Source organism: Protopterus annectens, chromosome 6.part0 (genome assembly GCF_019279795.1).
Source record: "Protopterus annectens isolate FY-2018-M chromosome 6.part0, PAN1.0, whole genome shotgun sequence".
Lineage (NCBI taxonomy): Eukaryota > Metazoa > Chordata > Ceratodontiformes > Protopteridae > Protopterus > Protopterus annectens.
Window position 1 is genome coordinate 1,719,025,929 of NC_056737.1, and position 26,190 is coordinate 1,719,052,118.

Here is a 26,190-nt window from a genome sequence, read left to right on the forward strand (position 1 = left end):
TCCCAGGGTCCCAAAGGGGCTAAGGCTTCTATGGCTAAAAATCCTGTACCCTCTGAAAGAGACTCCAGAGCACTAGACAGGTGGGGGAAAAAGGTTTACACCTCAGCCACTCTAGCTATGAGGGCACTAAATTGCCAGTTTCACATGCTAAAATATCAGCAATTTCTAATGTCGCAGTTAAAACAAAAAATGAGTACTCTCCCACAACAGTCTGAATTGAAAGAAATGCAGGATCTGTTGCATGCAACTGAACAGGTGGGCAAACATACTTTACAATGTGGGTTTGATTCTTTGGAGGCTTCCTGCAGAGCAGCTGTCACTGGGTCTGTTGTACGTAGGCATGCTTGGTTAAAGGAACAAACTCTGCCTGATCATGTTAAAGCAAAGCTTCTAGATGCTCCCTTACAGCAGGATGTTCTTTTTGGAGTTAAAGCAGAGGAAGTCTTAAAGAAAATGGAGGATAAGGCAAAATCTATGCAGACAGTCAAAGATTTCCTACAGGTACAGCCCCCTCGCTTCAGCAGAAATTGGCCAACAAAAAATTGGTCCTTTCCAGCTACTGACAGGCCACAGAGGGGTAAATACAGACGTCCGAGAGGCAAAGGACAACCACAAGCCCAGTACAAACCTTGACAATGGGGCACTGCAGCACAGAAGGGAGGAGAAGACAGGTCCCAAACTTCCAGAAGGCAAACTCAATGACTTGCACCTCATCCGGCCAAGCAACACTCTCTTGGCAGCCCCCTTGGGAGGAAAACTCACACTTTTTTCAGACAACTGGCACATTGTCACAAAGGACAAATGGGTCCTAGACATAATTTCACGAGGATACAGATTCCATTTTCACACCTTGCCAATGAAAAGAGGAATGCCAAACCTGCCACAAAATCAATGGGCAGAGGCACAAAGACAAATTACAGCTCGCATGGACATGAGAGCCATTCAAATGGTACCTACTCGAGAGCAAGGCAAAGGATTTTACTCGAGACTCTTTCTAGTTCCCAGAAAAGACAATGCCTGGAGACCAATTCTAGACCTTTCAATTCTAAACACCTTCCTACAAGTACCCAAATTCAAGATGCTAACACTACAGCAGCTTCTTCCCATGTTGGGCAAGAAAGCATGGCTAGTAACGTTGGACCTCAAGGAGGCATACCTGCATGTCCCTATCAGACAAAGTTGCAGAAGATACCTCCATTTCATTGCAGGTTCAACCCATTACCAATTCTCTGCACTGCCCTTTGGCTTATTTACTGCTCCCAGAGTCTTCACAAAATGCCTGGCACCAGTAATTGCATACTGCAGACAAAGAGGAATTCAAATATACCCATACCTGGACGACTGCCTCATCCAAGCAGAAAGCAAGGACATCCTCTTACAACATCTGACTTTTGTAAAACATCTTTTAAGTTGCCTGGGGTGCACAGTAAACGAAAATAAATCAAAACTAGTACCCTCACAAAATATGATATTCCTGGGTGCCAGCTTGAATACAACAGCCCAGAAGGCTTATCTGATGCCAGACAAACAACTACAACTGACTCAATACTTCAAAACAATGGCAACAAAGACCCAACTACCTGCAAGAAAAATTCTACAGGCCTTGGGCTTCATGGCATCTTGCATACTACTAATATCATTTGCAAAGCTGCATATGAGGAAATTACAGTGGTACCTAAAAAGCGTATGGTCTCAACACAGCCACAGCTTGGACACAATGATATCTCTCATTCCCTGCCTACAACAGGAGTTTCTATGGTGGTCACTGGCATGTCACCTCAACAAGGGTCAGCCTTTCACCTTGCCCCCGGCCAGGCAAACTATGACAACAGATGCATCGCACAAGCATGGGGGGCACACATGGCAGGACAGTGCGTTCAAGGCGTATGGACTGCAGATCAAAGGAATCTGCACATCAATCAAAAAGAGATGCTAGCTTTACAGAATGTTCTGACAGCCTTCAAGAATCTATTACATCCAGGACAGCTAACAATAAGGACGGACAACACCACAGTAATGTGGTACATAAACAAACAAGGGGGTACACACTCCTACCCTCTATGCAGGCAAGCAATGAACTTGTGGAACACAGCTCTGGCTTACCAAGTTCACTTACAAGCTCAATTCCTGCCAGGACAAAAGAACACATTGGCAGACAACCTCAGCAGAAACATCATGGATCCCCACGAGTGGAAACTGGATCCACAAGTATTTGCAATGATAACTCAAAAATGGGGCCTTCCAGACATAGACCCATTTGCCAGTCCTCAAAACTATCAACTACCAAAATTTTGTACAAGGACACTTCACCATCAAGCTTGGAAAGTGGATGCACTCTCAGTCAGCTGGAAAAACCTGACAGTATATGCCTTCCCTCCATTGCCTCTCCTCACAAAGGTGCTTCTGAAAGTCAGAAAGGAGAGACCACGAATGATACTCATAGCCCCAGACTGGCCATGCCAGCACTGGTACCCACTATTGAGGAATATGGCCCAGGGCCAACCTTGGATTTTACCACAAACTGCCCATTTGCTCACACAGCAAAGCAATCAGATTCTTCACAGCCAACTAAAAACTTTAAATCTGGCTGCATGGCAAATCACCTAAACATCCAGCCAGCTCCTCTTTCCCAAGCAGTTATGGATATTATTCTGGAAGCTAGGAGGCCCAGCACCAGGAAGGCCTATGCAAACAAATGAAAAAGGTTTTGTGCTTGGAACCAAACTAAAGGCCAAAATACACTTCAGCCTCACCTACCTCAGATTCTACAATATTTAACTGAGATGTTGCACAAAGGACCTTCTTTTTCTTCCATTAAAATCCATGCATCAGCTATTTCAGCCCACTACAACACAGAACCATCCTTATTTTCACATCCACTTCTAAGGCAGTTCCTCAGAGGGGCAAAAAACATTAGGCCTCCCAGGAGAGCACCTACACCAACATGGGACCTCAATTTTGTTCTGGAAAAACTTACGCTACCTCCCTTTGAACCAGCTTTCTCTGCAGATCTACAGTTCCTATCATGGAAGACTGCCCTGCTGCTAGCAATAACTTCAGCTAGAAGAGTCTCAGAGCTGCAAGCACTAATGGCAGTGGAACCTTTCCTCATTTTCCATCAAGACAGAGTTTCTCTACGAACTAATCCTTCCTTCATGCCTAAGGTGGTTTCCAGTGTGTCTTTAAATCAAACTATTCACTTACCCACCTTCTTCCCAAACCCACAGAGCAAAGGAGAAAGACTCCTGCATTCCTTGGACATTCACAGGCAACTTCACTACTACTTGGATAAAACTAAGGCTTTTAGAAAATCTGACCAGCTCTTTGTATCCTATGCTACAGCTTCACAAGGGAAAACTATATCAAAACAAACCATTTCTAAATGGATAGGACATTTCATTCGTTTTTGCTATACCCATTATGGAAAACCAGTTCCTGCTACCATTAGGCACCACTCTACCAGGGCAACAGCTACATCTACAGCCTTCCTCAGGGGGGTACCAACCAAGGAGATTTTGGAAGCTGCAACTTGGAGTTCAGTACACACCTTTACCAAACACTATCACTTACCACTTTACTCTAAGATTAGGGCTGGCTTCACCATGGCAGTTCTGCAGGGCCTTCTAGTCTCCTCTAACCCTCTATAACTCCTCCGCCCATCCATAGCTTTGGGATTCTACCCAAGTGTGATGACTGCAGCAGGGTAACACGATGAACATAGTACAGTTTTGTACCTACCATAAATGTAGATGTACGAGTGTACACCCTGCTGCAGTCCAGGTTACCCTCCCTCCATCCCCTCTGATCTAACTGGCTAAGTCTATACTTTACCTTCCTGATGTATTTGCTTATGGCTGGAGGGATTTTGTGTTTGTGCAAAAAATTACTTTATTTGGTACTAATTACTGACCACCTTTTTGGGGGCACCTGACATCTGGGGCAAGAAAAACTGAAGAAGATGGCGTCGGATTCATTATTTATACCCCTGGCGCACTGACGTCAGGGAAGAAGCGACAGCAACCGACGCCGGACCAAGACTTTGGAATTCCAGCCAAGTGCGGGACCGCCTGACGACAGGATAACCCAAGTGTGATGACTGCAGCAGGGTGTACACTCGAACATCTACATTTATGGTAGGTGCAAAACTGTACTATTGCATGTCTCCAAATCTCATTACAGAAGGTAGAATTAACAAGGGACTTAGTGGTTTGGTGGTAGTTTCATCTGCATTTGAGAGCTACTTATGCTGTGCATTAAGAAATTCCAGGATTTGGCATCTTGTGGCAGAAAGTGTTTACCTGGTCTTTGAGTTGGGTAGCAATTCAGGAAGCTGAAAGTGTGATTACTTATTGGCTAGAAAGCATGAGAGTCAGTTTTTAAGCTTTTTTTTTCTGCATAAAGTTGCCTACCAGGCCATGTTGGGATAGTAGTGACCTGTATAGTAACATTTTCATATAAAGTTAAGATTAGATCCAAAACTTGTTAAACAATGTGGCATTGTGCATAAATAATCTTAAAGCAGCTAGCTTGTGCATCAAGTAGTACCATATCCTTGCATTATTAACTCATTCACTCCGGAGCAGCAAAGGAAAACCTGCCTGCTTAATTCCACCATAGGAACAACAGTACAGCCTGAGCTCATTTTCAGAAAATCCATTTGTAAAACCATACAGAAAACAAATGTTCATAACTCTTTAACTATAAGAGCTAGACTAAACATATAAACGCGAAAGTTGTTCAGCAGACACTGATCTTTCCAACAGTGTAAATGTTGATAGTGTATATCAAAGTCATTATTAAATATTTGGCAAGGAATGCTGATATTGTGCATATTTTTTACATTTTTGGAAAAACAAAGCATAATATCTTGGTCAATGTACCATGCAGACCCATACAATTTGAATGTAATTTGTTAGTATGAATGTCAGCTTTAAAATGATACCTTAACCATTACTGTGTGATGTTCCTTTCTTGAGATATTCACAGAAATATGATTAATATATTATTTTTCATAATTGATAAATAAACAAAGCATAATATCTCATCACCTGTAACAGATAGAGCCTACATATCAGTGTAGAAGTTGTGCATCTGAATGTCAACTTCAAAATGATGCATCATTTGTGTGATCACCATGCTCCCTTGCAAAGATATGGGCATAATAATGAAAAGTATTGTAAATGTATAATTTTCATAATTGTACAAGACTAAATAAACTGTGATATCTGTACATGTGTAGAGTGCACAGACATAGTTGTTTTACCATGTTGTAAGGAGTAATACTGTCTTCAAAATTATGTATTACTTGGCACACTGATATGCTCCCTTGCAAAGTTATTTACCAAAATATGAAAAAAATCATAATTTCCATAACCTAATTCCAAACAAACTTTGATATCTACTCATGAGTATAACATACAGGCACCATTCGTTTACCATGTTAGAACTATCAGTACTGTCTTCAAAATGAGGTATTACTTAGCATATTCAGATACTCTCTTGCAAAGTTATTTACCAAAATATGAAAAAAAATCATAATTTCCATAACCTAAGTCCGAAACAAACATTGATGTCTGCACATGTGTACAACATAAAGGCCCAATTCTTTTACCGTGTTAGAAGTATAAATAATCTTTTCAAAATGACGTATTACTTAGCACATTCAGATGCTCCCTTGCAGAGTTATTTAGCAAAATATGAAAAAATCATAATTTCCATAACCTAAGTCCGAAACAAACTTTGAAATCTGCACATGTGTCAAACATACAGGCACAATTCTTTTACCATGTTAGAACCAGCAATACTGTCTTCAAAATGAGATATTACTTGGCACATTCAGATGCTCCCTTTCAAAGTTATTTACCAAAAGATGAAAAAATCATAATTTCCATAACCTAATTCCAAACAAACTTTGATATCTGCCTATGAGTACAACATACAGGCACCATTCTTTTACCATGTTAGAACTATCAGTACTGTCTTCAAAATGAGGTATTACTTAGCACATTCAGATGCTCCCTTGCAAAGTTATTTACCAAAATATGAAAAAAATCATAATTTCCATAACCTAAGTCCGAAACAAACATTGATGTCTGCACATGTGGACAACATACAGGCCCAATTCTTTTACCGTGTTAGAACTATAAATAATCTTTTCAAAATGACGTATTACTTAGCACATTCAGATGCTCCCTTGCAGAGTTATTTAGCAAAATATGAAAAAAATCATAATTTCCATAACCTAAGTCTGAAATAAACTTTGAAATCTGCACGTGTCAAACATATAGGCACAATTCTTTTACCATGTTAGAACCAGCAATACTGTCTTGAAAATGAGATATTACTTGGCACATTCAGATGCTCCCTTTCAAAGTTATTTACCAAAAGATGAAAAAAAATCATAATTTCCATAAGAGTCTTTTGCCAAGCTCAGAGAAATGAATTTAACACAACACATTTCATAATAGTGTTTTACTTACTATACTGGTCCGACTTGGTCATGGGTGTTTTCCATTCTTCTCACAAGCTGCATGTTAGCAATCTTGCATGGCTCTCCTCCCGCCATTGTGGAGGTTGGTCAGGAACAACGCAATGCCCTCCTCAGTTAGGTGAATGCCATCCATTCTGAACAGGTGAACACAGACGTGCCAGTGGAATATGATCAGCATCATAATAGTCATCCTCACTCTGGTTTGCCTTACGTTGTGAATCAAGGACCAATTTCATTTCGGACCCACTGGTATTACTGTCAGAATCAGTATCGTCGCCCAAGTAAACGTTGGTTGACTTCTTAGCAGATGGCATCTTCACTGAGGGGTGTGATGTTGGGTGAATGCAAAACTAAAATACACAATGGTATAAAACAATATAATGTTACTCACCTGCACAGAGGCAGCTGCAAAGCAACACAACATGCAGTATGTAGTGATAGTTTGAGACATTCAACTGTTTCACATGTGGTTCAGTTACATTAATTCACAAAGATATGAACTACATTAATAAAATGGATACTTGCATCTGTATGCTACTCGTGAAAAGACAGACTTACAGATATATAGAGATATATCTTTTTAGAATGAAGATCTGTAAATCAGGTCAGGTAGGTATACTTATTGGTATCACTGTATGCTAAACACCTTAGGACAAGATACTTCTTCCTAACAGTACAACATGTTTTAGCTGTGTAAACTAATATTTATGTGAGGAATCTAAACTCATACAAAAACCCAATCTGGCTTGTGCATTCATCAATGTGATAACGAGTTGTACTTATGTGAATAACAGTGACAGGTCCTGATAGTTTTACCTGAAAAGTGATAATGACTCCGTGCTATATTGTAACTGACTTATTGCTAAGGAGATAATGACCTGCCTTTCATTACTGCAAAGTTATGCATGCTCAGACACAGGTGATAATTGCTGCACATAACCTGTTGAGTAGGGATTCATTATATTATACCTTGTGCAGCTGTTATGTAAAACAGACTCATTATCATCATTAAGAAGAAGACCTGAGTAATTCAGTAAAATAATATAACACTTAGCCCCTTCCTCCCACCTGAGTTGCACAAATTACTGACAAAGGCCAGAAAAATTACCAAAATATAAAATAGCTCCATGCTGGTAGTAGTCAGCAAGTAATAACCTTTATCTCACTCAGACAACTACGGAGTATAATCAGAAATGCAATAAGCCTAGACAAAATCTCAACCTGTAAGTAATAAGAAATACAGCTAATAGCCATTCATATAGTTTGGTAAGAGAAACGCATATATATCATATTCATATCATGATACAAGCTATTTACAAAAATAAATCTTTATAGTATATATGTATATATATATATATATATATATATATATATATATATATATATATATATATATATAATTAATGATGGAACCACAATGCGGACTAAGTTGTACTAAAAGGAACTAATAAGTGAGTCTGTTTACCAGCAGGCCTGCCAACGGTGGGGTCCCACAAGGGTCAGTGGTGAGCCCTTGGTTAGCATATAGTTCTCGTAAGTGCAGGCCAAAATGGAGGGGCTGTGACTACTACACTATTTTCATTCTTTTTTGTTGGCTTGTCAGCACTTGACATTATGAGTGCCAATATCTCAATAGGGAGCCATTTATTTTATTTTTTATATTTATCATTTGTTGACCGGGAAAGTCCGACTAGGTTCCACATAGCCTGTTTTCAGCGGAGGCCCGGGGAGAAATACTCCAGATGCATGTCTTTGGAATGTGGGAGGAAACCGGAGTACCCGGAGGAAACCCACGCGAACACAGGGAGAACATGCAAACTCCACACAGAAGGTACCCCAGCCGAGAATCGAACCGGAGAACCTCTTGCTGTGAGGTTACTTGTTATTCAAGTTTCCTGTATCTTGAGTGTTAGCTGTGGCTGCACCATTAGATCATATACCAAGTTTATTATTGCTTTAGTTATTTTTATAACTTTGTATAATCGTTATGTAATTATTGCCAAATAAAATTGTTTCAAAATAGCAGAGGATTTATGGGTAAATGACTGTTTAGCATCACATCAAACCACAAAGAACAAAAATGCTGTTAAAGCAAAGCAGTGCAACCAAACCGGCTGGCTCTGTCAAACAACCAGACTCAATGCTCTCAAGGCCACCTTATACAATAGCTGATTTTAGTTCCACTTCTAGCCAATCTGTGTTCCCCAACAAACAGCAATGTAAGGCCCAGTCAAAATATCATGCCAACCAACCTTAGTTGCTAGTGCCTCTGTCAAGTAGATGCACTGGAGTGATCCCTGGGGTGAATTTTCTATTTCCCATCCACTCATCAAGACTTCTCTTGAAGACGGCCAGTGAGGTGCTCTGCTTGACATGTATGGGAAGTCTATTCCATAGCATGGGCAGTCTTTGGGTTATGAACCTGTCCCTCCAGCATGTTCTTTCTCCAGTTCACATGCCTGTATCACACTCCCTCATTAAAGCTTACCCCTGCACGAATTACATAGTTAATACTTCTATGAAATATTTTCCATACAGACCCACACACCACCTTTAATATATCTTGTTGCTTTTCAGAAAAAATTTGGGCTGCGACAAGAAAAATGTAATTCCATTACACCTTCAGTGCAACTTGGACATCCCCTGTATAGAAACAGCAACAGATACCAATACAAAACTAAAACCACAGCAGGTAATCTACTAAAGAACACACAGAAACAATTAACCGGTAATTTAAAGTAAAAAAAAAAATCTAGTATTGCTAAGCGTCTCACCTACCAGTGATGCCAGGCTGTTCAACCACCAGGTGGTACCAAAGTCTCACACAGGGATGGCACTGTATCTTACGGTACACAGCTTTTGACCAAAACACTAAGAAAGCTGTGTCAACATGACTAAAACCTAGTACGACACACTAGCAAACACTTTGCTACCATATGAACGTTTCTAGTGCGGCTTTTTTTCACCATCCATACACCAAGTATATGTTTTATTCATTACATAGTCCAATATGGCTCTATATAGTATACTCTGCCAAGTGAATTTTTACACTCATGCTTGTCAGTAAAGAGATTAAAAGAAGTAGCAGATATTTTTAATTACATTTTCTCATTTCACTGAGAGCTGAGATAGGCTCCATCTTCTGTTATCCCAAAACCCAGAGCAGGATAAAGTGGGTAACAAAAAGAAAGAAATGACTGTATAAGCAAGTTATGTAAACCATAGCTGATATTAGTACTTTTAAGAAATATAAAGTTTTCTAATGTAAATATGGTTATATTCTTCTTTAGTGCCGGGCTAGTGGCCAAAGAAGTAAGCAATCATAAAGGCCTATTAAATACCATGTCTATGTATATACTACAATAGAAAATGTACACATTCTTGAGAATTACTCTGCTCACGTTCGCCCACTCTAAATAACAAATGCAGGCTTTGCTCCACTAGAATACACACACAAAAATAATGTATAATTAAAATTTCCTAAGCTAAATGGCTTACATGTTTTCCCATTTACTGTGCATATAGAAAACTGTAGTGACAGTTTACAATCACCTACAGCAAATATAAGGAACTGCTGGAACCCCTAGTAAGTAAAAAAATAATCCTTTCACTTGAACCATAGCAGTGATCGCAGATGCAGCACTGGTGGTGTTGATCCGGTTTCAATGAATTCTGGTCTTGGCAAGTGCACCATGCTCGATAACAGTTGATGCCCTGGTCAAGTCTAGTGAGGGACCGGGTTAGCTACCGCGATTTTCGGGTTGACTATGCTGCAACATCACCCTTTTCACATCAAATTAAAAAAATCAATAAATAACACGAGTAGACTTAACATGGTTAGATAAAGTCTCAAAAAACATCCGCTTGTAACAAAGAACACTTTATTCCATAAACCAGATGATAAGCGCTTTCGCGTATAAAACTATACGCTTCTTCAGATCAGTATTCTAAAAAACATTCAATCCATTTATATATAAATCCTACCAACTCTAAAAAGATTAATCAAATGATTATTCAATTAATTAAGTCAGCTAATTAAAACGCATTAAAGTTACAGCACATTTAAAATCCATACCTCACAGTAATAAATTAAAGCAAATGACGTATGTATAGCTAAGCACAACATATTCAAACTTGTCGTAAATAAAATAAAATACAAGCAAATATGTGACAAGTATATATGTACATTGTTCTCAATGAGGTTTTACTGGTCATTGAGCCACATACACATTAAAACACAAGCTAACCAACACCATGGTTTCTTAATCCTTTCATACTCTGCTTACCTTCATCTTGGTCGAGACACGAGGAGGAGTCAAGTTGACCGATCTCTTTTCCTCCACCAACAAATGCACCCAGAATTCTGCAGGGCCACGCCATGATAAGCAGTTAGTGCTAACCACAGAAAGTTGATAGCAAGCAGTCTTATACTGTGTGCCCAGGCAGTAAAGTAAGACTTCCACAATCCCCACAAGCTGCCCACAAGTTGGCATTTGGCAGCTGTTAACAACTAAAGTTTCTTTTTTTTTTGAAAGCTCCCGCCAGTCTCGCGTCATGGAGTCAGGCAGTCAGTACTGTTTCACAAAGCTGATGTCATGAACGCCCCTGTACTCTGGCAATGCATGCTGACATCAGTGATCTGAACAGCCATAAATTTAAAGTTGTACATAAAAAGAAATCGGGAATTAAAGGGGCAATTTGCCGTCTAGGTCCAGAATTTCTGAGCCTCAGAAAACAAAGACTATGACCGTGCAAACTCCTCCTAAACCCTCCACAACCCCAGTTTCAACTATGCAGACAAGAACCACTCGCACACAGCACTTCAGAGCACATTTATGAAACATAACACAAGATAAGCATATAATACAATTTTGCAGCATTACTTACCTAATAATGTCCGGCACGAAAAGAAAATTGTAGCAAACCAATTAGGTCGTAGTCCCAATTTTGTAGGCTGAAATACTTCACCGGGAAAAGCCTGTATCTGGCGCAACAGGAAATAGAGGGATCCAGCAACAATACAAGTCTTGCAATGTTAATAAAAAAAGGGGGGAATTTCTGTTGCCGGAACCCTCTATTTATTAATAAAAAAACAATAGAAATAGCACTGGGGGTGGAGGTGTTATGCAAGTGTTGGCTTGGATTTCCGTACTCTGATTGGTTGCCAGCACTTGCTTCAGGAAATGCAGATAGAATAGGCTTGGTGTCAGCGGAGGAAAGCACAGTACATTCTAAATGTATTTACTCAAAATATTTCAATACAAACATATGCTTACTGCGATGTGAAAGCTAAGTTGAGAAGGCAACTGACAAAGTTAAATTACTTTCTCAACTTAGTTTTCACATTAAAAGACTGAAATGGGACCGGGAAATAAGTTGCGTTTGTGGAAGGCACTCGGGGGTAATGTCATGAAATTACAAACGTCTCATAGCGCGCTCGGATGTAACCACAGATGCACTATGGGACGTTAGTCGGGGTTAATGAGTTAATGCCAGAAACTACCCTAAGAGACCCCTGTTAAAACCCATTCCTTTATCCTAAACAGCCAACCTTATTACAGGACCAGACAACATGGATTTGCAATTTCCAAATGTCTCTGTGGCCAGCTTGGTAGATTTTGGCATCCTAAGGCAATGTAGCACTTGTCTTATGTTTACAGACAACCAGTTAATCATTAAAGAAAATAATACGGTATGCAAGAGATGTAAATACACAACTTCCTTGGAAGCAAAAATCTTGCATAAAAGTAACGCTGTCAGGATTACTCACACTTCATTCCTCACATATTCTGGTCACCACACACACACAGATTGTCTTATGCTGAGGCACTTAAAAGAAACTTTCCCATATCTCTAAGACCTCCAAAGTCACCTAATGGTAACAGTGCTCCTCAGCAATCTCTATAACACACACCAAAAGCAACACTAAGCAGCTCACATAGACCTACACCTAATGGTCCCCCGAATGCATAGCCCCTAAGGCAAGCCTACAGTTTACCTAATACTGTTGTCACTGGTGACTCCATTGTGCAACATGCAGATGGCCCCACTCACCAGGTTGGACATGGAGGAGATTTGTCTATCAGGAACCAGGATCCATAATATCACACCCGTAATCAAGTTACTGTACCCCAGATATCAGTATGATTCTGTCATGGTCTATGTGGGTGTAATTGATCTGTGACATACCTCACTGGTCTGTAGCAAAAGAGATGTAATGGGTCTGTCAGAATGTGTCACACATGGTTATGAGCCTTGCATTGAGCAACATTCTACCTTCACCAAGGATGATGCCACATTATGAACATAAAATGATTGATTTTAATAATTGGCTTAGTTTCTCATGTCATTCCAGGAGGATCAAGTATCTATCAGCATGGGAGAACATGGTGAACGGACCACTTTGCTTTGCTAAGAGTCAGTTGCACTTGTTCCCCCAGGCTTTTAGATATTGACTAAAACTGTATCCACTTCCTTAGAGACTTTTTAGGCAGTGTCAAACATACGAAACTACCAACACAGTGAAAAAGTCTACAAGCAACCTTAAGGTATTACTACTCTATGCTGAGAGCCTAAAGAAAAAAAAACTCCTCACCCTTCAAGCCCCTCCCCCCATCCTGGAAAATGTAGACAAATGTGTCATGACTGAGACTTGGTGTAAAGCCATAGAAAGTACTCTGGAAGTGCAAGGCTACAGTGCCTTCCTCACTTTTAGACCAACAACACCACAGACTGAGGCCAAAAATGGTGATGTTTCAGTCTATGTTAGCAACAAACATACCTCCAGGTTGCTTAAACAGGATAATACCATGGAGCTCATCCATGTGCAAGTCACCATAAATAAGGTCCCTCACTATATCATGGCTAGCTACGGATCACCATCTGTGCCCTTAGAGTCTCAACAACTCTTACCTAAACCTACTGGAGGTGCTAACTATCTAACCACCCTATTCATGGGTGACTTTATCTACCCTTCTGTAGACTGGGAAATGTATACTGCCGCATACTTACAGGTACAAGCCTTTCTGGACTTAACACAAACACCCTGGAACATATAGTGCATGCTCCAACCAAAGGTTCAAACGTACTTTATCTGGTACTCATTAGCATGCCAAAAGCATTGCACAATCCCTCCCCCCCGGAATGTCATTTCCTCATTAGTGCGTTTGGATCACAAAGCTGTCTCATTTTTAAAAATCAACTCAGAAAATCCAGCTAATCCATTAACAGCTGGGGACTATTCATAGACAAACTACATCCTGTTAAATGACAGTTGGTCAAAATTCAAGGGCCTCCCAACCCTGACATCACAGCTACCTATGCAGACTTGTTCACAGAGTCAGTATCAAACATCTGAATGGCTGCATAGAGGCTGCCATACTTACCAGAGATTAACCCAAAACAAACACTGAAAACCAAACCTACTGGTGGTATCCGCAGCTAAACAGGGTATATAATAAAAGAAGAAAACTCATGGCTGAAATCAAGACAAGCAACTCCCTAAAACAAGAGCTTTCTTATACAATTAACAAGAATTTAAGAGGTCTGATTAAGTCTAGAAAGGCCAAATATGAGGTTGGCATAGCCTTGCAGGCTAAGAACAATCAGAGGGCCTTCTTCAGCTAGATCCAGACCCTTAGAGGTAGCACACAACAGTGTGCTGAACTGGTGGTGAAATGTACCACATATACCAGTCAGGGTGACAAAGCAAATGTACTGGCTGATAAATTCACTTCAAACTTCAGCATCCCCCACCGTAGCTCCACCAAGCGAAATCTCCGACATACTTCCCCCCAGCTATCAGCAGAAACCAGGTGCTGACAGTACTTGCTAAAGCCAAGAACACTACCTCCATGAGTCCTGATAGCACAAAAACATGACCTATCAGTACCACTTGAGGCACTGTTCAGATACAGTCTTGAAACAGGCTGTATTCTAAGTGAATGGAGGACTGCAACAGTCATTCTCTCCACAAGGGCAGACTATCTTCTGACACACAAGCCTAATATCTAAAGCAGTGGAACAAGTTGTCATGGATGAGATAAGCTAGGACATTGGCAATCCTACAGAAAATAGACTTATCCCAATTTGGGTTTAAGGGAAGGTCATGCCTACTTAGCCTGGTAGACTTCTTTGAGAGGGTCACCAAGGCAATGGACGAGGGTAAAACTGTGCATACTGCTTATCTAGACCTGGCAAAAGCATTTGGTACAATGCACTGCTCAGGCATTGTTAACGAGCTCTGTTAGCTAGGTGTAAACCCTTACGTAACTCTCTGGATAGCCAGCTGGCTCAGACAGGACCCAAGAGGTGAGTATTGGTGAGACTACCTCCACCAAGAGATTTATCACCAAAGCAGCAACTCAGGGCTCCTTGCTGGGCTCACTTCTATTTGGCATCTACTTCTCGGAAGTCAAGGCCAAAGTTAAAGGCCTCTGGCTCACCAGTTTCACATACGATTGTAAACTCAGAGCTCTTAGATCCCTCCCCAAAGACAAACATCTTGCAAGTGGGTTTGACACAGACATATGACTGGTACCAAAGCCATGGCCTAAAACTTAGTGACAAAAAAATGTATTAGAATATACTTTGGGAAACTGTCAATGAAAGTTAATTACTCCATTGATAAAATTCTCATAAGGTTCGACCCAGTAGTAAGGCATCTTGGAACATATTTTGAAGGCAGTCTGGCCTTTTAACAGCATCTAGCTAAGATACCATGAAAATCATTCTGTGCCGTCCAATCCTAGGGAAGGGTATGGCATCCAGGTCCATAGAAGTTACAGTACCACTCTACTCAGTCCTTATCAGACCTGTCATTGAAAACAGTGTCCCATTTGGCATGTATCTAGACACTTGCAAAATTTGGAATGCTGTCAAAGGCTTCTCACCAGGAGAATTCAGGTCATGAATACCCTGTCCTACACTGATCGTTTAAAAGGTCTGTGTCTATACTCAGTTTCTTACAGGCTGCTGAGAAGGGGATCTTTGCCTGGCTTATAGGGCTTCCTTAGACCCAGCCCTGATGGATGTGTTGCACATGTGCAAAATAAATGGCACCAGAAACACTATGTCCAAGGATCTGAACTTTATGCATGACATGAACAGAACACCCTGACAGCGTGTGTCCCAGAGGATCCCAGCCCTATGGAATAGGCTCACAGCCATGTAAATCAGAGTTCATCTGTGACCCTATTCAAACAAAACTTTGACAATTGGATGGGAAATCATAAATTTATCCCTGTTCTGGACCCCATGTCCTTTATGGACAGAGGCAGTGAACAAGAAAAGTATTGTCCTAACTAACTTCCCCCTACAAACCTTTAGCTACCTGCCTAGTAACATGCCCCAGTACGATACTTGAGGCCCAAATGGTTTGGGGTGTATGGCCAGGCTTGTAAGGGTCCTAGCAGTCATTAGCCTAATAACAAACTAAGACAGTCATTCAAGAATTATATCTCTGTACTGCTTTGTGTCATGTAAGACCCCATGAGTTGGGTCCAATAGGTGAATCTCATTCATGGGATACCTTTCAGTCCAGGCTACAGATTCCTTGGAAATAGCTTTTTTTTGGGGGGGGGAGGGGTTCATTCTAGGAATTAACTTGTTGAGAGACAAAACTCAGAAGTTCATCAATTTCAGTTTCAGTACACCTTTGCAACCACCTCCCAGATTCAGAAGGTATCTAATAATTTATCAAAAAATGCTAATTATGGCATCGTTTTGGCCAATGCAGTATTGGTCTTGCATCCTACTGAGCATAAAAGGATGGAATTTCTACTAGTGCCTCGGTATTTGGATCTATTATCTCAGAGCAAGGGTTCATGCCAACCTTAAGGTCTTAAGTCCAGTAATTGTGGTTGGTCTAGCACTCATCCCTTTTATGCACATAAATAACGAAAACATTGGAAAGCAGATTGCAAGGAAATCATACCTAGCAAGATGAAAAAAGTTCTCCCTTTGGAGCCATAAAGTGGGCATGGATCCAAGTCAATCAACAGTCTGTTGTCCTCAGATACCTGTCAGAGCCTTTCAAATCACCCTTGTCTTATTCTTCATTGAAAGTGCATGCATCTGCTTTTTCTACCTGCTTTCTTTGGGATTCCCTTTTATTACCAATGGGTAATCCCTTAAAGGGTTTCTCCATTTGAGACACCCAAGACGGAACTCTTCCCCTCCCCTGGTCACAACTATATACCAGTTTAATTGACACTACCACCATTTGAGACAGCAGTTTCAGCACCTCTCACATTTTTGATATGGAGAAACATCTTCTTACAGGCCATAACTGTTGCTAGAATGATTTCTGAATTGTAGGCTTCTGTGTACAGACAATTGTTTCCCATCTTCCACAAAGACAGGGTTATTGCCCTCAGTAACCCAAACTTCATGCCCTAGGTGGTGGCATGTTTCAGTTAATTAGGCACTTAACATTCATTGTTTTTCCTTACCCTACCTAGCAAAGGAGAATGAATTCTGCATACCCTGGATGTTCATATGCAACTGAAGGTTAGCATGGAAAAGATGAACAAAGTGAAAAAAAATACCAGATATTCTTGGGCTTTGTGAAAGGTGGGGAGGGAAGGCCTGTGTCAAATAAAACAATCTCCGAATACCTAGCTGACTGCATCTTGTTTTTCTACTTTTTCCATGTAAACGGTGTGACAGAGCACATGAGGGAGCATACTAATAGGGCAGCAAAAACACCCACAGCCTTCATTAGGAGGATGGCAACAAGGCTATTTTAGAAAGAGCTGCTTGGTCATATGTCTACACTTGCACTGCAACTCCGGCATCACTTATAGAGGCACTACAGGTTTTGCCATGGCCATCTTGCTAGGGCTTTTATATTCTATTTTCTCAGGGTCAACAGCCCCACATTATATAATCTTTGGGCATAATCCCAGTAGTTAGTAGTACTACAGCTTTGAGCAGTATGAACATACAGCTGTGTAGGCATTAAATGTAATTGTTGATATTTAAGTATGTTCATTATTGCAACAGCAATTTCCTCCCTCTGCTGCTCTATTCTTGTTTCCTTCTTGGGGTTAGGGTGAGTATGAAATCGTCTTTATTCCCACTTTCGTTATATCTCCTAAATATACAAGGTGACCGTTCTCCACAGGTTTGTGTAGTGCTCGAAGAGGGAATTTTGAAATTTCATCTGGTTGGACTGGCATCTCTAGAGGCATTTGTCATTTAGGCAAGTGCTCTGACTGGCTTCTATCAGAGCTCCTGTTAATTCAGGGGCAAAAAAGCTAAATGTGGTTCAGGCAGGTATCGCTTGTATATAGTGTGTCCTGACTTCCAGGTAGGACCATTTTCAGCAAGAAGAGAGTGGGAAGGGTGAAAAGCTCTGGAAGTGAGGTAGCCATCGTGCCTTCTGAAGCAAAAGTCAAAGTCTCAGTAAGTAATTAGAACTTTTGCAACAGTAAACCTGCTTGAACATATATAGTTATAGCAAGTTCTTACACAAATGTACTTTGAATAATTTTGTCCTTTATTCTGTACATGAGGCCCACATTTTTTAATGCACCTGTTTTCTCATTCCATTTGCAAGTGAGCAGGGGTGTAGCTAGGATTTTCAAATTTGTACTCACAGCCCTCAAACTGCTACCCCCCTTCCCAGCCAAGCTACAGCCATTCTCGTAATTCACGGTTCGCTCTTTTAGTGTCGATGAAGAGGTATTCGCTGTAATGCCTCTTCAGTTATATAATATAGATTCACTCAAACTTGGTTCCTTGAATTGAAAATGAACCTGAAAGTAATTTCTTTGAATAATGCAGCATGGTAGTTGGGGTAGAGGATTCATGCTTTTGTTTTCTGTAACTAAGGTACAGGATTTGAGCTTGAGTAAATTACTAACCACCTACTACCCCTAACTAGGGTGTTTCATTCACACACACACCCCTACCTTCCTCTTAGTGAAAGAAATATGGACAAAGCCTAAAAATAAACAGGGGCAGATATTAAATAATGCTCTTGTGAACTTAGAATGTTGCTAGAATAACAGGATTTGTGCTAGTATGAGAAAGTTGTTAGAATAACAGGATTTGTACTAGTATGAATTTTTCTAAAGGACATGAAGTCTGAAACTCAAATGTCTGTCATTATTTAGCAACTTCAGCCTTCAATGATTTTCTAGAAAATCACAAAATTTGAGGAACAGACAAAAAATATGGGGCAAAGATCTGGACATTCTGCAAAATTTGGACAGTTGAGAGGTATGCTACCTACCTCACACACACACACACCTCTCAACCTCTTATAGCAACAAACCCATAAATAAAACTGAGGTAAAGGCTCAAAAATAAGGACATTTTTTTAAAATATTGCTCTTATAAACTTAGAAAGATAATAGAATAGTAGTAGGTCTTGCATTAGCACGAATTTTCTGAAAGGTATGCAATCTGAAACTTAAATGTCTGCCATTATTTTCTAACTTCAGTCTTTAACGATTTGCCACTAATTTGCCAGAAAACTGCAATTTTATGAAAAAAACGGACCAAAAATGTGATGCAAAAATATACAATTGCCAGACAATACAGCTGGGAACCTGTCAAAGAAGGGACACCTTTCTAAAATTAGTACTGTTAACTTGAGCAGCTGACAAAATTAGAGAATCTACATGCATTTCTGAAATAAAAGTAATGTATAACTCTGATGATTAGTTATTTATAATTGTAAACCCTCCACGTTTTGTTCCAAAATTGCTATTTTGTGGAGAGATTATTAGGGGGAGAGCAAAATTTTGAGCCAAAATTGGGGACAGTTGAGAGGCTTGGATATTCCTAATTCTATAAAGCGATTTATTTGCACATACCTCTCAACCTCTTAATGCAGGAAATCTGGACAAGGCCAAATATATTGGGGGAACATACAAACAGTACTAAAAATTGATCTTGTATAAACTTAAGACAGTTGATAGAATAACAGGTCTTGCTTGCGCATGCATTTTTGTGAAGATTATGACGTCTGAAACTTAACGTCTGTCATTATTTAGTGACTTCATTCCTAAATGATTTGCCAGAAAAGTTTTATTTTGCATTTTACAGCACGAACACCAATAAATATCTGCTAAACAAAACAATGCAGTCTCACAATGAAACTAGACTTAGCATTAAAACTTCTCTGCCCTTGAAACTAACATTCATTGAAACAGCATTGAAATCCACATTCAAAGAAAATACATTTTGCCAGTGGCAGATAAAGATTAACTTTGGGCTGTTTTCAAATCATAGGCCCCTTGCACACGAAACATACATGTGCTCTTTGATACACTTTCCTGATTGTATTAAATTATATTCCTTGTACAATACAGTATAGCTGTTAGAGGGCATTTTAAATTTATTGTTTTGAACATTTTTCCAGTAAACAGTGAAACAAAATGCATGCACCAATAATGACAAAAGAGCCCAATTCAGAACATTTCCATCATAAAAGTCTACTCAAACTTCTACAGTCCACCAGTATCAGTAAATATGCACAATATCTGAACTAGTAAAAGCCATCTACATAATTCCACATTAAAGAAATTTGTAACTAATGAAGAGGCTGCTGCTTGCAAACAACTTTATATTTCATGGTTTCATCTACAAACACACACACACACACACACACACACACACACACACACACACACACACACACCTGAATCCAATCTGTTCACCACACATGAATTCAATCTGTTCACCACACGCACACACACACACGCACACACACACACACACACAGACACACACACACACACACACACACACACACACACACACACCTTTATGAGTGTATGTCTGTTGGGGCTGAGGGTCCTTCTGCCTGTCCTACACTGCGCCCTTCCCAATACTCATTAAGCTATACAGTGTCTGGTTGCAGAGGTTGTCATGTGTCCCCACACCATCTCTGTCTTGGAAAATGCTTACTGGCCTCAACCACTGCAGGCATACAAGGGGACATTGCTGCATTCTCTGCTTTGTGGGTTTATACTTAAGGCTACCAATTACTGGCAACACCACCTAATGTCTACTGTAACTATAGACTACAGTAAGGTGTCTCATAGCTTGTGTTCTGTCAGGTGCATGATTTTGCTCACAAAGCATATCTCTACCAGTAGAGAAGTCAGGATGTCATTTGCCCTATTTCTGACACACAAGGTCACTATTTCTTTAAATCTGTGCATATTTATGATGGTGAAAATAGCAAATAGCTAGTGATAACCATCTGAGCCCTTAGGTTATACATATGGTATGGTGCTATTTGCAGGGAAAACACTGGATTGCATTGCTCTATTAACAGTCAGCCTCTGAAGCTAGTGAAGCAAGAGAGATGAGAATGTGTATCAACAAAGAAAGCAACTTTAATCACAAGGTATTTTGTATTATGCTGAAATAGGGGTGACGTAACTGTAGGAGGAAGTTCATGTACATAACACAATTTTATATACATTCACATCTTAAGTGAAAACAGTTTTAGACTATAATGCAGCTTTTTATTTATATTTAACTGAGCAGTTTGTCCTACTAGAGAGTCCAAAGATTTTTCACCAAGAAGATTTACTGAAGGAAAATAGCTACATAATAGAATACTGTTCTTTGTATTGTAGAGTCTACTTATGGGGTATTTGTGTGTTACCACCAAACCATGTCTGAGTCATTTCCATTAATTTCTTTAGACTTAACAGTTATTCACATCTGATTAACTCTAGACTGGATAGTGTATCATTAAAATCAGCCACTACTACTGTAAACAGAAAAACAAGAATAGGAGTGCAGTGCATCCCCTAATTGAGAAACAAACTCCTTTTATATAACTGGCTACATAATACCAAACTGAAAATAAAAAAGGACTCCTAACTGATGATAAAATATATAAACGTGGAATAATAACTTTCAAGCCACTTAAAAACTTCATGTCATAACCCCTCTTGTACAATGAAACAGTATATATATTATACTCTGTATTATCCTGTATGATAAATGTTGGGCTGGTGGGCCAAATTGCAACCGTGGTTTTGCTGAACAGAAAATAGATTGTATAGCGTTTAGCTAATTCTGTTCCATTCACAGATGTAAGAGGTTTAATCTGAGATGGAAATAATGCATGAAAGAAAACACACACACACACACACACACACACACACACATACACCATACTGCCAGCAAAATAATCAACAAGAACATTTGCTCGTGTGAGAATTCACTTTTTTTAACATCAGTCAAAAGTATTCAGTCTTGTTGATTGCAACAAAAAACATGTGTATCTCTCTCTCTGTATATATATATATATATATATATATATATATATATATATATATATATATATAGATATGGCATTAAATTCTTAAAAATAATTTTTGTAAGATAAATATTTTCATTCATATCATTTACTGTTTGTCAAGATCAATACTGTAACACAATTTATGCATGTGAAGCTTTTCTCCCCGGGCCTCCGCTGAAAAAGGACCTGTGTCCAGTTGAAATTTCCCAGTAAACAAATGCAAATAAATTGCCACTATAAAATATTTTATCATTCAGAAAATACTTCTAACAACTCTAATCTTTAGTCTAAGTGGACATTTCTTTATTCAAGAAGACAGTATTCTTGTAACTTGTTCTTTTATTTTTGGTGGATTAGATATTGAATCAAGACTCTGTTTTTTAAATCAAAGTCTGCATGTCTGTGGTCAGTACTGTTGGCTTTATTAAAGTGTAGAGTCTGGCATGTCTTTTATCTATAGTTAGTCAACTCAGGACCATTTACCTGATTTATATTCATATTTGTAGAAAAGATAATGTTGCAGAATTATTTCACAGATAGTCTGTCTCCTCCTTTCAGGTCATGCTAAGATAAATATCTTTTAATATTAGCATAGGTTGTCTTTTTTTGTCATGTTTTCAAACTTCACTGTTTATGACTGAATGGTCAAATACCTTTTTTAGTTTTAATGCAGGAGTGTGTTTTTGCACATTTTTCAATTGCTAATAGGTAAACCAACAGATTGAACAAAGCTAAATGAAGTACTCAAAAGAAAATCAAAAGACAGGTCAGATAAAGAAGTAATAACTTATTGGAGTTGATATTTTTCATTCATTTTATAATACAAACTTCATCAGAACTAAAAGTAATTAAAATCACATGATTTATAAGCTCATTACCCAATATATAACCTTCCTCAATCAGTCAGCTATCAGAAACGTTTTATAAAAACATGATTTCAAATCCTTATTAAATGCAGTGATCACTCACAATTATACACACGCGCACACACTTGTGTGTGTGTGTATATATATATATATATATATATATATATATATCTTACAAAAAATCATATTAATAATGCATAATGGGTCAGATTCCAAAACAGTTGCTTTCAGTCCAAGTCTCCCCTGATTTGGAAAGACCTGCTGTCATGCAAGTGACTTATATTGGTTTAAGGCCTGTCTATTAACAGCCTTACACCAGGGTCCAGATTCTAAAACAAATACTCTTGATGAAAGCTGTCACTTTCATTGAGAGCAAGAATCATGACCAATGTCCTAAAACTACAGCAAGAAATGTGTAAGCATATCTTGTAAATAAAAAGTATGGTATATATACATACATATATAAAATACTGTTGTAACATCTTAAAATTATAATTTCTCCAATCATAAAATCAAAGCTTGTTTTCTTTCAAGACTTAAACACACGTAATAGTAACTTTGTCATTGAAGCCTGGGGGCTGAGTAGCATTCAATCTGATCTGCAAAGAGAGTTTCCTAGACTCCAGTTTTGAACCCCCCCTTAACACACACTGATAATTGTGGTACTTTTTCTAAAATGTAAAATAAACTTTTTTTTAATTGTTACTCCAGTAACTTATTAATTTTTTGTGTAACTTGTCCACTTGTATTCTTTTTCATTTTAGTATTTTATTACAGTACTATGGTATGTGTATTTTTAAAACTATAATTTTAATGCAGATACGGGTAGAAGAAAGAGAGAGACTGGTATCTGTCCAGGAACAGTGTGTGACATGTCTCTGTATTCTCTTAAGAACACTTTCATGTATTGTTTGCAAAATATATGTTTGATATTGTATGCCGTAAGTTATATTCCCTAAGATCTCCAGAAACTTTCACCAAGGCTGTTTAGTTGAGGGGACACACACACACACACACACACACGCACACACACACACACACACACACACACACACACACACACACACACACACACTCTTCATATTACTCACCGACCCAATCCTCCCGCTTCGTTGTAAATAAAGTCTCCGACCCTCGGTTCTAAATAAAGTAGTCCTTGCAGTAACAAATCCTCCCGCTTCGACCAACGACCCTCGGTTCTACATAAAGTTCTTGCAGAAACAAATCCTCCCGCTTTGACCAACATAACGCCTCCCACTTGAAAACGCATTCGAACTGAACTGACATGTGCGGTGAGCTCCAGTCTGACTGGATGAGCTGACGTCATCGTCGTGCACTAGTAAAGCGCGAAAATTGTGAAAATTTAAAAAGCTACCCCCCTTCTAAATACGTTGTACTGAAATCAGTACAGTGCGTATGCCTCCCGACGTCCCTGCAAGTGAGGCACCATTGTGCAGGGGCTTCCAGGAAGTTTCTTCTTTTCTTAACTACTTTTTTCACTTAACACTGATGTACCCCTATATCTGCCTATGCTGCCATGGGCAAAGTTCATTTGCCCTCATGTCCACCACAAGACCATTCACGTTCACTTCACTGGTGCCTCCATCATAATGGCCAGTTAGGTGAATCTGGGTCACAGCCAATATAATCGGAGCTAAAACCTTTGCAACACCTGTGATTTGATAACTGACCACTGTGAATGTAGCAGACAAAGGTTATTTGACCCAGGGTATCCCTGACTTAACAAGAGCTGTAACAGTGAGCTGACCTTCTTTTTTCAGTGATTGTTTCATTTGGGTTGAATTTTGGCACGGCTTCACCTCTGTACCTTTTCAGCATATCTGAACTTAAACTGCCACAACAGTTATCAGTAAGCATTTTTCCCTGTTACCTTGAATTTGAATTTTGCACCAAGTACTGCATTAAGTTCTAGTCATACAATTTCTTCAATTGTTACACAAGATTCTTTACTGTGTGAGAAAACTGTAGTGTACTCTGTGGTTTGACATTTGTCTGTGTTTTCTTGAATAGAAAGCTTGGAAGTCTGGCAGTCCCTTCTGATGAGAAATGGAAGGCTGTGTTTGAAGAGTGCTGGCATCAACTTGGCTGTGAAACCGCTGGACAGGGTGAGGTGTGGAAGGCTTGGGACAGTATAGCAGTAGCACTGACCACCAGCCGACGACAGTACAAAGACAGGTAAATAATACTTAGCATTTCTTCATGCTGAGTAATTACATCAAAACAAACATTCCTAGTAGATTGAAGGAGGGAAGGAGGCAGGGGTATTTTTGACAATATTTGGAAATTTTGTGGCCTTGTATCTCATAGTAGTGTGTTAGTTGGCCACTCCAGCAGGAGAAAGGAGTATTCTTTATGCATTTTCTAGGAATGCCACTTGGCTGCGCAGTCAGACTTCTTCTTGCATTTCAACCATGTTCCAACTGTATGAATAGTAGTGTTATAGATTTAAGAAGAAAAGATAAAAAAGTAATTTGAAAATCAGTTGAAGAATAATGACCATATTAACACAGTCCAGTTAACTGTGATGTCAAAATGGCTGTATTTGTTTGGAAAAAAATAAAACATTGACTTAACAGTAAAAATACGTTTTTTGCTATATATTGAGAGATATGCTTGAGTGCAGATATTTCATCAAAAGAATGTGTTCAGTGAACATTATGTGCAAGTATACAGCAGCCCCTTCTTGTGCTTTTTTCCTATTGTTATTGCCTCCTTGCCTTGTATTCATTCATTCATTCATTCATTCTGTATGGTGTGCTCCCTTCTGATAACTTGTAATTCCTGAGAAAATGGTTTGGTCCCTTGGTCTTAGAAATAGTTGATTCCTATACTGTCAAAAGCCTTAAGGAAAGATCAGTAGAATAAGAAAATCTTCTCATTTCCAGTGTATTTGTAGATGTCATTCCATATCACTGTTGCAGTATTCTTTACTAAAGGGATTCCCTGTCAATGGTAGCCCAATGTCTGGTCAGTATCCCAAAGCCTTAGGACTTCACACGTTGTACATTCACGTGTGCTCCCCACTCAAGGTGTAGGTTATAAAGGTGACGTATGGACATACATACCTCAGAACTTCTTTGCCACCAATAAAACTGCCATCATTGATCATCAGTCTGAATGCTCCTTCTGTGCTGGTTACCAAGCTGTGTTTCAGATAAGTGCCCCATCGTGGTTTCTTATCTTTAATTTTATTGACTTTAGATGTCATACAGAAAGGGAAAATGTCAGTGTGGGAAGCAGATTCTCCACAAGGATAGTCACAAGCAGTCTCTTCTAGTTGGTAGTTTCTTGCAACCATACACAGTGTTAAGTTTGCCAGATATTTGTACCTAAGACCCTACATAATCTTCTATCCTCCTTGTCCGTTTACCTAGAGAATCAGTGTCTTACATTGTTGATGCAGGGTACTGTGGCAGAATCTTCCTGTCCTGAAGATCAACCTCCTGCTAGGGAAAAGGCCAAAAACATCAGGTCTGATTTGGCTACTGTCCTACCTCACCCAGATGTCTCTCTTGAGGCTGGGGAAGCCCACAGGATCA

General features: G+C 39.4%; 1 protein-coding gene across 2 annotated transcripts in view; it reads left to right on the top strand.

Annotated features, from left to right (window-relative positions):
- Positions 1 to 26,190, top strand: part of ALS2 (alsin Rho guanine nucleotide exchange factor ALS2) — a 2,167,716-nt gene that overhangs the window by 1,673,474 nt on the left and 468,052 nt on the right. For both annotated transcript variants that reach the window (XM_044075110.1, XM_044075111.1), the window contains one exon: positions 24,662 to 24,826. In XM_044075110.1, the coding sequence (XP_043931045.1) occupies positions 24,662 to 24,826 (165 nt within the window). The remainder of the gene's footprint in view (positions 1 to 24,661; positions 24,827 to 26,190) is intronic.